The 14,910-nt window shown below is 29.3% G+C and overlaps 1 protein-coding gene across 1 annotated transcript; it reads right to left on the bottom strand.

The window, feature by feature from the left end:
* Window positions 1–7,134: 7,134 nt before the first annotated feature.
* Window positions 7,135–10,647, bottom strand: LOC102592666 (WAT1-related protein At2g39510). Its single transcript, XM_006365657.1, has 7 exons — window positions 10,398–10,647; window positions 9,673–9,735; window positions 9,452–9,568; window positions 8,720–8,966; window positions 8,007–8,171; window positions 7,625–7,776; window positions 7,135–7,468 (listed from the first exon to the last, which is right to left on the bottom strand). Exons 1-7 carry the CDS (start codon window positions 10,604–10,606, stop codon window positions 7,288–7,290), a joined length of 1,134 nt encoding a protein of 377 aa, XP_006365719.1. The 5' UTR covers window positions 10,607–10,647; the 3' UTR covers window positions 7,135–7,287.
* Window positions 10,648–14,910: the final 4,263 nt, after the last annotated feature.

Genomic DNA, 14,910 nt, shown 5'->3' with positions numbered 1-14,910 from the left:
CGCGAATTTTTTCCATGTCTAATGGGGTATTATGTCTTATGTAGAAGAAGAATTATCTAAGTGCTTCGGAATTTGAGAGGCATGCTGGTTGCAAGAGCGGTCATGCTAACAGTCATATTTACTTTGATAGCGGGAAGACAATTCATGTTGTTGTCCAAAAGTTGAAGAAGACCCCTCCGGAAATGCTCTTTGAAATAATTCAAAACATCGTTGGTTCTCCAATCAACCCCAAAAATTTCCAAACCTTCAATGGTAAATACTTTATTTCTCCATGAATGCACCTTTATAGTCATAATCGTTTGTTATTTATCTGTATTCTAACAAACTCATTTATTGGTCTTGTATCCAGAGTACTTACAAAGTGCTAGAGAATATCATCTTGCAAAAAATGAAGCGGCAAAACCAGTTTAATCTGCTGATCGATCTTGTGCTCCTGCTCAATGAAAGGGCAGCTCAACGATTAGTCAGTGAACTAAAGTCAAATTTTAATTAGAGGTCTTAAAACTGTGTGCTCTTATTTTGCAACTACAAACCCGTTTTTTTATTTTCTAGACAATTCTAGCAGATGGTATTGTGTTTTTATTAGATTTTCATGACCGTGACCGCTCAACATGCTATTTGAAGCTCTTTTTTTTCTTTTTTATAAAATTAACTTCGTATTTTGGCTTTTGAACATTATTCTTTCTGAAGTTCCTAATTTTTGTGATATTAATTGTTTTGGCTACAAATGAGTGACTAGGGAAGATAGTTGTTGATAGTATGGTTATCGCTCTATAAGCTATACATTATGGTTTAAAATATCATTAGATCTAATGGAAAAGTTAGTTGATATATGTGTTGGTGGAAAGTGAAAGTATTTGGTGAAATAGTTAATGAATGGAGGAAGATATGATATTGAATAGCCGAGATGTACCAAATCGAGTAAAAAATTATCTGCTTACTCAACTCAATTTCGTGATTTTTAACTTATATTATGGAAACATAATAATAAAGATTTAATTCTGTCAAACCTTTGTAAATGAAGCTTCAAAAACTTTTAAATTGTATTTGATTAACATATAAATACTAATTCATTTTCATCCCCTGAGTAGTTTAAATTTGTAAACAATGTCCAATTGTTGATAGGATCAAAATGAAAAAGGCAAATACAATAGTAGGTAGAAGGTATCTCGTAAAATAGGTTGAAGTGTACGTAAGTTGATTTTGATATCATTATTATAATTTTGATACCGACAATCTTTTAGGAAGAATCCGAGAGTAGCCTAATGATTAAGGGATAAGGATACTATCAAAAGAGTATAATTTTGCAATAAATTATATTTGGATATTCAAATTAATTCTCTGCTAATTCTTTATCATTATTTGATTCAACATTTTCATTGGTGCTCACTATTTTGGTTGAATTTTTGTCCTTGCTGGTACCCCATATTACTAGATATAATCCAACAACAATAACAGCAGCTCCCAGCCCTACATTAATTAAAATCAGCAAAAAAAAAATTAAATTAGAATAACTAAACTTTGTACTTATATAATTGAAATCTCTAATTACGAAAATAAGAATAAACAAAAATCAAAGTTTTATCGCTTATAGGAAAAATATATTGTTAATCTTATTTAACGATGGATTATGCCAAAAAAAAATTATTAGTGCTAGCGATTCAACAATATCTTATCGAATGATTTTATATAGTTAATTCATGTGTTTGTAGCGATTGGCGTACTTGAATTAAAACCTCACAAATAAATCTTAACAAAATCTTCCAACACTAGTGCAAAGAGTAAAAGTTTGACTAAAAACACACGTTCACACTTAAAATCAACAAATTCGCTTTACTAGAAAAGCACACATAGTCAAAGGACGTTATAGTGGAGTAACTTCCACTATTTCCACCGGTGATGTGTTTACAAATTTCACTCTACTGTCATTTTTCGAGACTAGAGGTCTATAAGGAATGCACATATTGAAGAGAAAAAATATATGCACAATTAAACTAATGAACGATTAGCATATTTGAGTTACACTACAAGTATATGGTTGTAGGAGAGCCAAACACTAGCTTAGGATAAATGAGCATATATGAGAGAAAAAAATTATTTACTAAATCTAAAAATTGTTAAGTGAAGAAAATTTAAAAATATGAAACCAAGCGTGACAAGCAATTTAAGATAAAATGAGCATATATGGAAAAAAAATACTAAATCTTTAAAAACTTAATGAAGAAAAATTGAATTTGAATGTAAATTTGAAAAATAAGTGTAATCAAATAATTTAGGACAAAATAAGTATATATATGAATAACTTTATTCTTACTAATCTTTGACTATAATATTTAATAATCAAAGTGTAAGTTTTGATATGTGTCATGTACTTGCTGATTTGGTGTGAGTATCGGACACACATATTTTTTTTAATCAAAATATTGTTACATTATTAGAACCTTAAGCCTTTTATGTTTAAATTCCATTTATTTATTTATGAGATTCTCTAATAATTAATAATATATTAATAATATCATTTCAAAATCAAGTTTAGGTGTCTCTATTGTTGAAATCTCAAACTTTTTATTTCGCAAATTTATACCATTAGATAGTGTCTTGCGGCATTTTATTAAAAATAAAAATAAAAATAGAAATCTCAAAATATTTGACCATGTAAATGCTTTTCATACTGTTAATAAATAAAATTTAAATTCTCAAATCAATGTGATCAAACAATTTTGGATAATTTTGACATATATGAAAAGGAAATTATTTACTAAATCTTAAAACTATTAATGGAGAAAAAATTGAAATTCCCATTGGTCAAGTAATTTAGGATAAAACAAGTATAAACATGGATAATTTCTTATTAACTAATCTTTGACTAGAAAGTTTTAAAAAATAAACATTTTTACCTTTTTTTTCATTTTAGCGGATCCCAATAAACTATTAAGGGTCGTTTGATGTGAAGGATAACATCAAATAGTTATGGGATTAAATTATAGTGCCACTTATTTTGTTGTTTGATTGGCAAGTCTGAGATAACTTATCCTGAGATTAATAAGACTCACATGACATAACATAGTCAATCCAGCTCAACATACTATATTTCGTAAATCATGATGTATAGAATCACTCGTCACACTAGTATATATATACACCTCTGGGCTTTCTCTTTCTCTCTAGCCAAAAAAACATTAAACTTGAAACACTCTCTAACAAATTTCGTTGAATTCATCTCGGAGAATTCACTGGCCAGCTGCAATTGAGGTGAACTGCTTGGAAAAAAAACTCAATCATTTCGATTTGTTCATCGATTTCGTTGGTATTCATCGTGTAGAATTCACTTATGAATTGTGATCATCTTCCATTTTACGAAGGTGTAACCTGATTTTTATTGTTAAATCATATGAACTTTCTTAAATGTTTAAAAATGAGAAAAGGGAAAACATTTTTTTGTTTATCATTTTAAACAAATGATTTTAGTGATGATTTTGATTTATTTTTCTTTGTTTTTAATGTTAGCAATGGTTTAGAAATTAGTAAATCTACCTGAATGGGATTTATTTATTTATTTATTTATTTTTAACCTACAATATATTTGGTGTTCTGTTTGGCGTTATTTTCCATAATTGACTTTTCAGGTGGGGAAAGAGATTTTCCCTTTTTAACTTCTTTTTTTAAGATTCTCATAGTATATTCTAATTATTTTATGTACATTTTTTGCTTTGATTTTGAAGTGGGAGATTTTAGCATTGGTAGAGCTCAATAGCTATTATTCACTGTTGGAGGACTACATCTGAAATAGTTGGAAATGGTAAAGTTTTCGACTTTGAGATTGATATGCTCTAAATTAGTAAAAGAAACCCTCGGGTCTTGTTTTGTCTTTACTGACGCCAAGCTACCTCGCCTTATGTTGGTGAAGTGAATGAAATCGTTAGATTCCCGAATTATTTCAACAATTATGTAAATTTTGTTTCAACAACAACATTTTAAAATGTTGTAAGAATACTCTTGCTTTGATCTATGTTATTTTTTCAATCTTGAATGTGCACTTTGATCTTTTTCTTTGTGGTATATATAAGATTAACTTTCCTCTCCCTTTCTTTCTAATCACTAACGAAAGTAAATCATCACATGAAATTTGGTATGCAAGGACATGTCGTTGGTGCATAGAAAGATATCATTTTAATACAATGACATCTCCTCGCATGTCGAATTTCACGTGATGATTTTCTTTCTTCAAACACTAAAGTGAAAAAAATTATTGATGACGAACTTAACTTGGAAGAGTTGGTCAAAACCGTAATTAATGAAAATGATAAGGGAAAATTAATAAAGAAAGATAAAAAATTTCCACATTGGAAGATTCATTACAAAAAAATAAATGAAATATCCTAATGGAATAATCTTTTTTCATTTATTTATTTATTTATTTAATGATTATTTTAGTTTAACTCTGTCGCTTATACATATACGAAGAATCTTAATCTCATGAGAATTGAGGAGGTTGGGGATGACATATGTTAAAGTAGTTATTGATGGAGAAATTTGATTTTTGCTTTTATAGTTCTTCCAATATTTATAAACTTTTACACTGATATTAACGTCTTTAAGAATCAGAGTCATCTGTGAGAGAAAAAGTAAGATTCTCAGAAAGTTTTGCTTATACACATCTTGATTGTTCTATTGTTATTGTATGTGGAGGAAGTATATAGTAGACATTCTCTCTCGACTATGTTTGGTGAAGAATTTTATCTCCATAGCAAGCATATGTATCTCCATATACAATTGAAGTAGAAAATATTTTCCAAAATAACATGAAATTTTGAGTGAAGGGTCAAAAACACGTCTAAAGTATACATTTTTTTGTGTTTCAAACCTGAATTATCATATGTGCGATTTTCCTGCCTAAATTATCACCAACTATTATTGAAACACACATCAACTATTAATTATTCCTTTTTACTGCATGAATGATGGTGATTGTTCAGGTACGAAAAATAAATAATTAATATTTGACGTGTGTTTTGATAAATAGTTGGTGATAGTTTAGGTAGAAAACTCACACACAGCCTGATAGTTGATATATGAAACTCAAAAAAAAAGATATTTTAGGTTTATTTTAACTATGGACTCTGAATCATTTATGTCTTTATATGCCTTCTCCCAGAAAAGATTTTGGTGAAACTCGAATAGCCTTAATAATCTCTTTTCCACTCTTCAACAATAGTTTTATGATCTTTCCAGTCTTTCGAGAACAAGGGCCCTGAGATGCTAAAAGATGTTGATGCTCTAGCTGATGGAGAGAAGGGTAGAGGGACTTATGTTGAGATTGAAAAGAAGTGTGCTATGGATGCTTCAGAAAGAGAGTTATTCTCTAATAAGAAACAAGTCGTGCAGTGTGTCAGTGATAAACCAATTTCAACAGATGCATGCACGAACATATCCAACACCAATAGCATAAATGCTACATCTCTCGAACATGGAAAAGGAAAATTCATTTCTATGGGGGACAACTCTGGAAAGGGAAAAAACCCTGTGAATCATGATAAGGATATTCGTGTTGACTCCAAGAAGAAAGTGCAGAACACTTTCCCTACCAATGTAAAAAGTTTATTGTCAAGTGGTTTACTTGATGGAGTGCCCGTGAAGTATATCTCAATGTCATCGGAGGCAAGTTTTGATTCTTGAATTCTTCTTTGAGGTTTCGATATTTTTGGTTCTAAGTATGTTTTTTATGGTGCAGAAATCTCTTATGGGAGTTATTAAAGGGAATGGTTACCTATGTAGTTGCGATAACTGCAAGTTATCCGAGGCAAGATTTTCTTTCACTCTTCTACTATTTGTTTTCGCGAATTTTCTTCATGTCTAATGGGGCATTATATGTCTTATGTAGATGAAGAATTGTCTAAGTGCTACGGAATTTGAGAGGCATGCTAATTGCAAGAGCCATCATGCTAACAGTCATATTTACTTTGATAGCGGGAGGACAATTCATGCTGTTGTTCGAAAGTTGAAAAAGACCCCTTCGGAAATGCTCTTTGAAGTAATTCAAAAAATCGTTGGTTCTCCAATCAATCCGGAAAATTTTCAAACCTTCAATGGTGAATACTTTGTTTTTCCATGAATGCACCCTTATAGTCATAATCTTTTGTTATTTATCTTTATTCTAACAAACTCATTTATTGGTCTTGTATCCAGAGTACTTACAAAGTGCTAGAGAATATCATCTTGCAAAAAATGAAGCAGCAAAACCATTTTGATCTGCTGATCAATCTTGGGCTCCTGGTCAAGGAAGGGGTAGCTCAATGAATAGTCAGTGAACTAAAGTCAAATTTTAATTAGATGTCTTAAAACTCTGTGCTCTTATTTTGCAATTACAAATTCGTTTTTAATTTTATATAGATAACTCTAGCAGATGGTGTTGTGTTTTTATTATATTTTCATGCCTGTGACCGCTAAACATGCTAATTGAAGCTCTTTTTCTCTTTTAAAAAATATAACTTTGTATTTTGGTTTTTGAACATTATTCTTTCTGAAGGTCCTGATTATTGTGATATTTGGCTACAAGTGATTGGGACAGATATATAGTTGTTGATTGTGTGGTTATAGCTCTATAAGCTATACATTATGGATGTATTATGGCTTAAGCCTTAAAACATCATTAGATCTAATCATGGAAATCTAATGAATTATTGGCGAGAAAAGTTAGTCGATATCTGTGTTGGTGGAAAGTGAAAGTATTTGGTGAAATAGTAAATGAGTGGAGGAAGATATTTATTTAATAGTTTAAATGTACCAAATCGAGTAAAATTTGATTTGCTTACTCAATTCAATTTCATGATTTTTAACTTTGTTGATAGGATCTAAATGACAAAGGGAAATAGAATAGTAGGTAGAAGGTATCTCGCAAAATAGATTGAAGTGTACGTAAGTTGATTTAGATATCATTATTATGGCTTTGCAATCTCAGTTAAGAATCCGAGGATAGCTTGATGATTAAGGGACAAGGACACTATCAATAGAATATGATTTTGCAACAAATTATATTTAGACATTCAAATTATAATATACTCGATTAAGTACCTAAAGAAATGGTAAAATGCTCTTAATTAATAGATACTTCAAATCTTGCAAAAAGTTGCTGCGCATATTTTTAAGCATCAATTACATAGCTAAATTAACACTTAAAATATGCCACATCCTTAAGTTACATATTAATGTGAATAAACATTAAACCCTCAAGCTTGTACCAATTAAGACATAACCATAAGTCCATAACTTTTTTTAATCTTCTCTTAATTAAACAGATTCATCTCCAATCACTAACTGGTTTGAAGATTTAATCTCTGCTAATTCTTTATCATTATTTGATTCAACATTTTCAATATTGGTGCTCACTATTTTTGTTGAAATTTTGTCCTTGCTACTACCCCATATTACTAGGTATAATCCAACAACAATTACAGCAGCTCCCACAACCCTACATTAATCAAAATTAGCAAAAAAAAAATTAGAATAAATTCACTTTGTACTAATAATTGAAATAATGTAAAAAAGAAACATTTTTTAATATTGGTATATATAATTTAAATTTATAAAAATAAAAAATAAAAAGGGAAATAAGTATTTAAATTACCTTCCCATGTTGAGCTGCTCAGATAAAATAAATGAACCCAAAATTGCAACAATAACCATATTTAGAGGATTAAAAGCTGTCACAAAAACTGGTCCTTTCTCATTCATTATTAATCCAGAAACATAATAACCAATCCCTGAATTAACAATTCCCTGCATCAATAATACAGTACGAGTTTAAGTTATATATATCGTTGATATAAATTTTAAAAAATACATTATCCAGTCATCCAAAAGAGAACTACATATAAATCTTCTTAAAAAGTAAAATTTGTATTAACATTTCTTACACTAACAATATATATATATATATATATATAACACTTAAAACTTAGTAAATATAACTTAAAAAAGAGAATTAATCAAAAAAAAATTAGACTTACACAATAAAGTGATGCATAGAATAAACTGGAGCCCCAGTGAATAGACCAAATTCCAAAATTGCCCCTTTGAACCAAAAGTGTTAGTGCAGTGCCTTGTAGAGCCCCAGACATACATATTAAAGAAGTAAGTGACATTCCTGCTTGATATTTCTTCAATGTGATTGCCTATTAAAATAAAAAAATATTATTATACTGAAAAGAAGTATAAAACAAAAATCGAATTATCTGCTATGCACGGGATCTAGGGAAGGGTCGGAACATAAGGATTTGTATTATATCTTGTATTTCTGCGAGAGACTGTCTTCAGAGTTCGAACTCATAACCTCTCGGTCACATATCAATAACTTTACGAGTAAGCGTTATCCCTATTAGGGTTTGTTTGGTTTGAAGATGAGATTAGTTATGTTAGGATTAGTTATTCTGGTATTATTTCTTAGTGAATGTTTGGTTTGTTGTATTAAAAAACAACATACACTGCATAATTTCTAAGAATAAGTTGTTTTCTTACGAATATACCCTCCATAACTACAAAGTTATAAATAGAAATATAAAAATCAAACTATCCACGATGCACGAGACTAGGTGATCAGAATCAAACCACAAAGGTCTATTATATTGTACATAGCCTTTATGCATTTTCTCCAAGAACCTGTTTTCACAAGTCGGACATGTAACATCTTAATCACATGACAGTAACTTTACGAAAGTATTACCTGAAGATTGTAGAAGCAGGCCCAACAGAAACAACCAGCAGCAATGAAGATGGCACCTTTAAGAGGATTGAGTTCATTGGGAGAAACAACATTAGTAGTAGTAGGAACATTGTTATGATGTTTGGTCCATGGCAATCCAATTGTTGGGCCTCCAACAAGGGTCATAATTGTTGCACCTCCAAGTGTTATTATTGTCCCAATTATTTTTGCTTGGCTACCTACTTTCCATACATTCACATTTTCAAGCCTACAATAAAATTTATCCATTATTTCTCGAGAATTAACTCATATTCACTGACAGTATAATATTATATAGTAACATTTAACATTAAGACCGGTAGTACACATGAGTTTGTGTATTTTCATTGTTCTAGTTTATATATCATATTGACTGAGCATAAAGTTTAAGAGAAAAACATATTAACTTAGCTAGATCTTAGCTAAACATGATATTTTTGAATTCTCTTATATAAATTTTTAGCTACGCCACGGACGACTTGATAACTGAAAAAAATACTTTTGCACTATCATTTTTTTTTAAATAAATAAATAATAGTAATAAAATTATCCCATAACATTGGAAATGACCTGATCCACAAACCTACATATATATTTTATTTTTATTTTTATTTTATTTGATAGGGACAAAATACTTTCTTTTTAATTATTTTTTTTAGTATCTATCACGTGACAAACTAATTAATTTGCAAAAATAGCCTATTAATTAATTACCTTAGTATCCAGGCTAATAAAAAGGTGATGGCTGGAAGAACATTACACATTGCAGTTGCAAAAGTAGCAGTGGTATATTTCATTCCTGCATAATATAAATTTTGGTCTATAACAGGCCTGCAAAAAAATTATTTAATTTAAAAAAATATTAGATCAAAATATTAAATTAAATCAAGAAATAACAGTTATGTATATTGATAGTGTATATCAGGGATATTTACTCCAATAAGCCCAGCAACATAATCTTCCAGAAGATGGATAGAGTCATTTTGGGCCTTATTTTCCTGTATATATGTTAAAAACAACAAGAGATGAAATTGATTAATTTCTAACCAAATACTCCATCTAAATAAACTTTAAACTTAATATATATAAGTGGTGAAGTCAGAAAAAACATTAGAACTATTCGAGATTTAATATGTACATATAAAAAGTAATATTTGACTTATATATTTGTGCCCTTTACGGATATGTAGCCCCTTGCTCAAAACACACATGCATATCTAAATTTTAAATTTGTCACTGATTCATTTTTGTAATTAGTACGTGTATGTATATGTAAAACAAAAATCAAATATATTTTAATATACATTTTAAAACGCGATCTTTCAACTCAAGACCATTGGCAAAATTAATAAGGGGTTTTCAAAATTTAATATATATGAAAAAAAAGAAGGTAATATTTAACCTATATACACAAATTATCATTTTCCAACGAATAATGTTATTGAACCGATCACATGACTTCTAAGTATACATATATTCATAATTTTCCAATTTTTCAACGAAGAGTGTTCAATATGGCTAGGGTACATAACTAATTAGCGTAGCTCCACACCTCCTCCCCTACCCAAAACAACATAGTATCTAAATTCTGAATCCGTCACTGCTTCGTGTTTAAGTCTGGGGGTGGGGGGGAGGGGGTAACTAAATTAAAGATTATTACCTTTCAAGAAGAGCAGCAAAAGGAGCAAATACAACAGCAGCAAAGAGATTTCTATAGACAGAAAAAGTATAATGGCTCATCCCATTATTTAATGCAGTTTTAGCTATTATGGCTGACCCTCCAAATCCAAATTGCAAGAAAATTACAGCCAAATATGGCTTTGATCTCTTTAAATTCTTCATTAAACATTCTTTTGAATTTGATGACATTACTTTTCTAATTAATAAAACTATATGATTGATTGATGAAGAAATGCTTATATTGTTTTAATTGCTTTGTGTAATTTATAACAAACTTCTCACTTGAGTAGTATATTTATAGGGTACAAGAAATATTAAAGTGCTTTAAGCACACGTCTATGTGTCATCCAATTTAGGTGTGCTTCGTAGGTAGGAAAATATTTTCCAAAAAAATTATCGTGGGGTTTATTTATTTTCTTGTGTTTGATACGTAATTGAAAAATTATTATCAATATATAATCAAGGGCGGATCTAGGAAGGCACGAGGGTGTTCACATGAACCCCTCGACAAAAAATTATATTGTATGTATAAGATCATATTTTTAAAAATTGTTTATGTATGTATAGATTATTTTTTTTGGTTTTTCAACCGGTGTCTGGAGCTCACATTGGAGCTCCGACTAAATCCGGATCGCGCTCTGCAAGGCCCATTCGGGGGTGGCGCTCCCAACAGGATTTTCTCCATACCCAGGGCTCGAACCTGAAACATCTGGTTAAGGGTGAAGCACTCTCACCAGTGCACCACAACTCATGTTGGTACGTACATATAGATTTAAATGTCCTAAACATAAGACAAGCAGGTGGTTCAGTAGTTTAGGGGGTTTAAAATTTACTGTGATGTTCCAAGTTTAGATTTTAGGCACTATTTTTCGAATCTCCTTGGTGAAAATTTTAAATTCGCGATAGACGGAGTGCTTCGTTTCAGATTCTTCGCTGCAATCGCTTCCCTTGGTGAAAAATCGTAATACGCCCCGAGAAATACCTACCACCGCTGATCAGAAGGTTATTTTTTTATTTTTGAGGAATTAATTTTTCTAGAAAAAATATTCTCTAAAAATTTAGACCAAAATATGAAAAAAAATTGGAAATGTTTTTTTTTTTCATACTAGACACATCCTTTAATTACCTATGGATTCCACTATCTTATTTTATTACGTATAATGGGAGTGTTCATTTAAACACTTCTCTAAACAAACTTTTCACTATTAAAAGGAGTTTTATGAATATGCTTTCTAACAAACTTCTATATATTTCTCTAAGACAACTTTTTATATTTGTGAATTCTTGTATTTGTTGCGTTTTATTTAAATTAATTGTGAAGGTGTTCGATTGAAATATGAAATTTAAGAAATTAAAGGAATCTTTCAACATGTCGATTAAGTATATGTAAAGTATCGACATTATGTTTTTGCATGTTCTTTTGTTTTCTCTCTCCTTATAAAAATATGATAGTACTACTTTAAAAAACGATGAATTTTTGATAGAATTTTGAAAGATCCATCAAAAAGTTTCTTGTCAGAAATATTTTTGACGGATTTTTTTAGAAGAGTCACACACTTATGGTTTATGGAGTGGGTGGTCTGTTAAACATGGTTTGGACGATCCTAATATTTTGACCTTATTTTTTAGGCTGAGTTAAACTTAAAAATTATTTCTTTAACATTTTTCATTAGAAATCTTATATTTCCTATTGAAACGTTCATTGAAATTTTCTTTTTTTTTAAGTAACATGAACTTTTATTTTCAAGTTGGTCATAGCCAGTCATGTCATATAGAATAGCCAAAATTATTACATAATTTTCTAAAAAAAAAAAGTAATACTTTTTTAAATTGATTTAAAAAAGTGTATCACATAAATTCATACGTCGAATAATACCTATTACAATTTAGAATGTTAAGATTCTTGCTTTTACAAGATCAATTGGCACTTTTCACTTGTGCATGCAAATGTGACACTAAATGAGAAAACAAAAACTTTTTTTTTGTTACTGAAAAACAATGGGAAAAAAAAAAACAGGTGGAAGTTTCAACATAAAATATATATATAATAAAACATAAAAATATTTTTATTAATTACATTGCACTAAGCAAACATGTTCATTTAAGTGGACACTAAGATTGGATTAAATTCTTTAGAATATTAGAAACAGCAAATCAGAATAATGCTTTATGGGTTTTATCATATGCATCATCAATAAAATAATTATGTTTTATTTGATTTTGATCCTCTTAAGGTATAACTTAACATATTTAACACTCTAAAATAAAATTAAAATATGTGTATTTGATTCCTTTAATTAAAGTATATTATATTTAGACTCATTTTAAAAGTACATTAGTCCTCCATTATAATATATGGGGAATTTGGAACCTTTTAACCTCAAGAGTTAAAATGAGTTTTTTTATTGCGATTTTTTCTTATATTTTATAAATATTTTGAGTTGTCAATTGTTATAATTTTATTGTAGTTTTTACGTATAAATTTTATTTCAACAAATTTAAGAATTTTATGTCCGAGTTCACTGTGAAAATAAAAAAGGTTAATTATCAAAATGTGAACACCGACATAAATTAGAACATGATGAGTAACTCTCAAATATGAAATAATATTACAAGTTTAACGTAATACGTACATAATTGAACTTTGAAAAAACTAATAATTATGAAAAATTGTGAATATTCATAAGTAAATGAGACTAAAAATGTCATTTCAAATAATTGCAAATTAAATAGAGAGTCATAGTATAAAAACTAAAATTAGAATTTAAATACTATTAATTTTAAAAGGATTATAAGAATCAAAAAAAAATTATACTTATTGGAGATATAAAAAGATTGTGTCATCATCATGTTGATTTTTTTGTAGTATACTTGCATTTTCAACATGAGAAAAGTGAATAATTACTAAGCAATTTTGAAGTATTTGTTGAAGAGATCTTTTGGTACGTTCTAGAGGGAATTTCAAGTTTAACTCTATGTGCGTATATATAAAGAAATTGAGTAAAATTAAGTTGCTTTAATTTGATAAAAATAATTTAGTGACTTTATCGTTGTTGCAGGTGAAGTATTTTTGCAACTTTACTATTATAGTGAATAAAGTCCAATCATTTTAATGAAAAAAAATAAGTTTGTAAATTTACTATTATAGTAAACAAAGTTATGCCATCTTACATAAAATTAACTCGTTAAGGAGTTTATTAAGCGAGTACAAATAATCGATTTTAAACTTGATAAATCAAAATAAACTATGTTAGAATTTTAAATTTGAATTTATAAATTTTAAATTTTGAACTTATTTTTTTTTTAATTTATATATTAAAAAAAGCTGACTATGTAAACCATGATCACAAAGATAAGGGGGAGAATAATGGATTGTCTTATATTAGTTCGTTAGGTAAGTGCTTTTACATAGGATGTACAATTTTTGATATTATCTTGTTATGATGAGATAAAAGAGGAAAATTTACTATAGTTGTGACTTGTGATAGGATAAATGATTTATTTTTATAATTTTAATGAGAGATTTTGGGTTGGAGTTTTGAATATAAAAAAAAAAGTGTTTTTTTTTAATGAGTCTTACGTGGTATAAATTTGAATTAATCGAATCTCAATATAAATATCAAACACTGGATGCAGCAGTGGATATAGATCTAGTAGTGACAACGAGTTCATTTACACTCACGCAAAGCATGTAATAAATAATAAGTATGATGAACCCATAAATTTAGAAATACAAATAGATAAATGCTAAAAACTTTAAGAATTTAACTCATAAAACTTAAATACTTGATCCGCCTCTAACTAGCAGTGTGAAAACCAAAAAACGTACAAACTTTCAAGATCATAGAAGCATTCGAAATGGGCTCCAAATGTTTTAAGGAGGTCTCGTGTTCAAGTCCTTGAAATAAAAACAATTTTGATAATTGAAAGTTCAACACACTCAGAATCTTAAAATAAATATTGAACACCACATACGAAACTAAAAAACAAATTATGTACTTTATATATTCATCAATAGAGAGACATCATCCAAAATAACACACAAATTAATGTAACAGTTTGAGCATATAATAGCTGTGGGCAAACAACATAAATAATTTTGAGTCATCATATCATCTGGAGTTCCTAGTCAGATCCCTTTCACTTAGGCACTCACTGCAATTTGACATTTGCTGGGATTCTTGAAACCAGATGCCTATATCCCATTGTGAAAGCACCACTAGCATCTATCGAACATCAGTAGCGAAGTCAGAATTTTTATTTAGAATTTCAAAACATATCAACAGTATACATTAAAACAATAAGGTACAAGTACTCATCTAGACTATGACCGAAATCTCAGAGACACACCTTACCCAAACTAAGGTTCTATTATCCTCTCGAACTCTTTTTTTTTTGTAATTTTGTACACTTTTTGGTTTACGTGGCACACTCTGTGACTCCACGCAGTTAATGCGCGTGGGAGATATTTGGATGCCACGTAAGTCAAAAAG

The sequence above is a fragment of the Solanum tuberosum genome, unplaced genomic scaffold (assembly GCF_000226075.1).
Source record: "Solanum tuberosum cultivar DM 1-3 516 R44 unplaced genomic scaffold, SolTub_3.0 scf00577, whole genome shotgun sequence".
Classification (NCBI taxonomy): Eukaryota; Viridiplantae; Streptophyta; class Magnoliopsida; order Solanales; family Solanaceae; genus Solanum; species Solanum tuberosum.
Note: the sequence above shows the minus strand (reverse complement) of the source record. Positions and strands in the feature narration are given on the sequence as shown.

Excerpts from the sequence above, each read along its gene's own strand:
- LOC102592666 (XM_006365657.1), bottom strand. The coding sequence starts at position 10,606 with ATGTCATCAAATTCAAAAGAATGTTTAATGAAGAATTTAAAGAGATCA. Across the intron at positions 8,172-8,719 it reads CCTGCTTCTACAATCTTCAG|GCAATCACATTGAAGAAATA; the intron begins GTAATACTTTCG and ends TTATTTTAATAG. Across the intron at positions 7,469-7,624 it reads GAGCAGCTCAACATGGGAAG|GGTTGTGGGAGCTGCTGTAA; the intron begins GTAATTTAAATA and ends TGATTAATGTAG.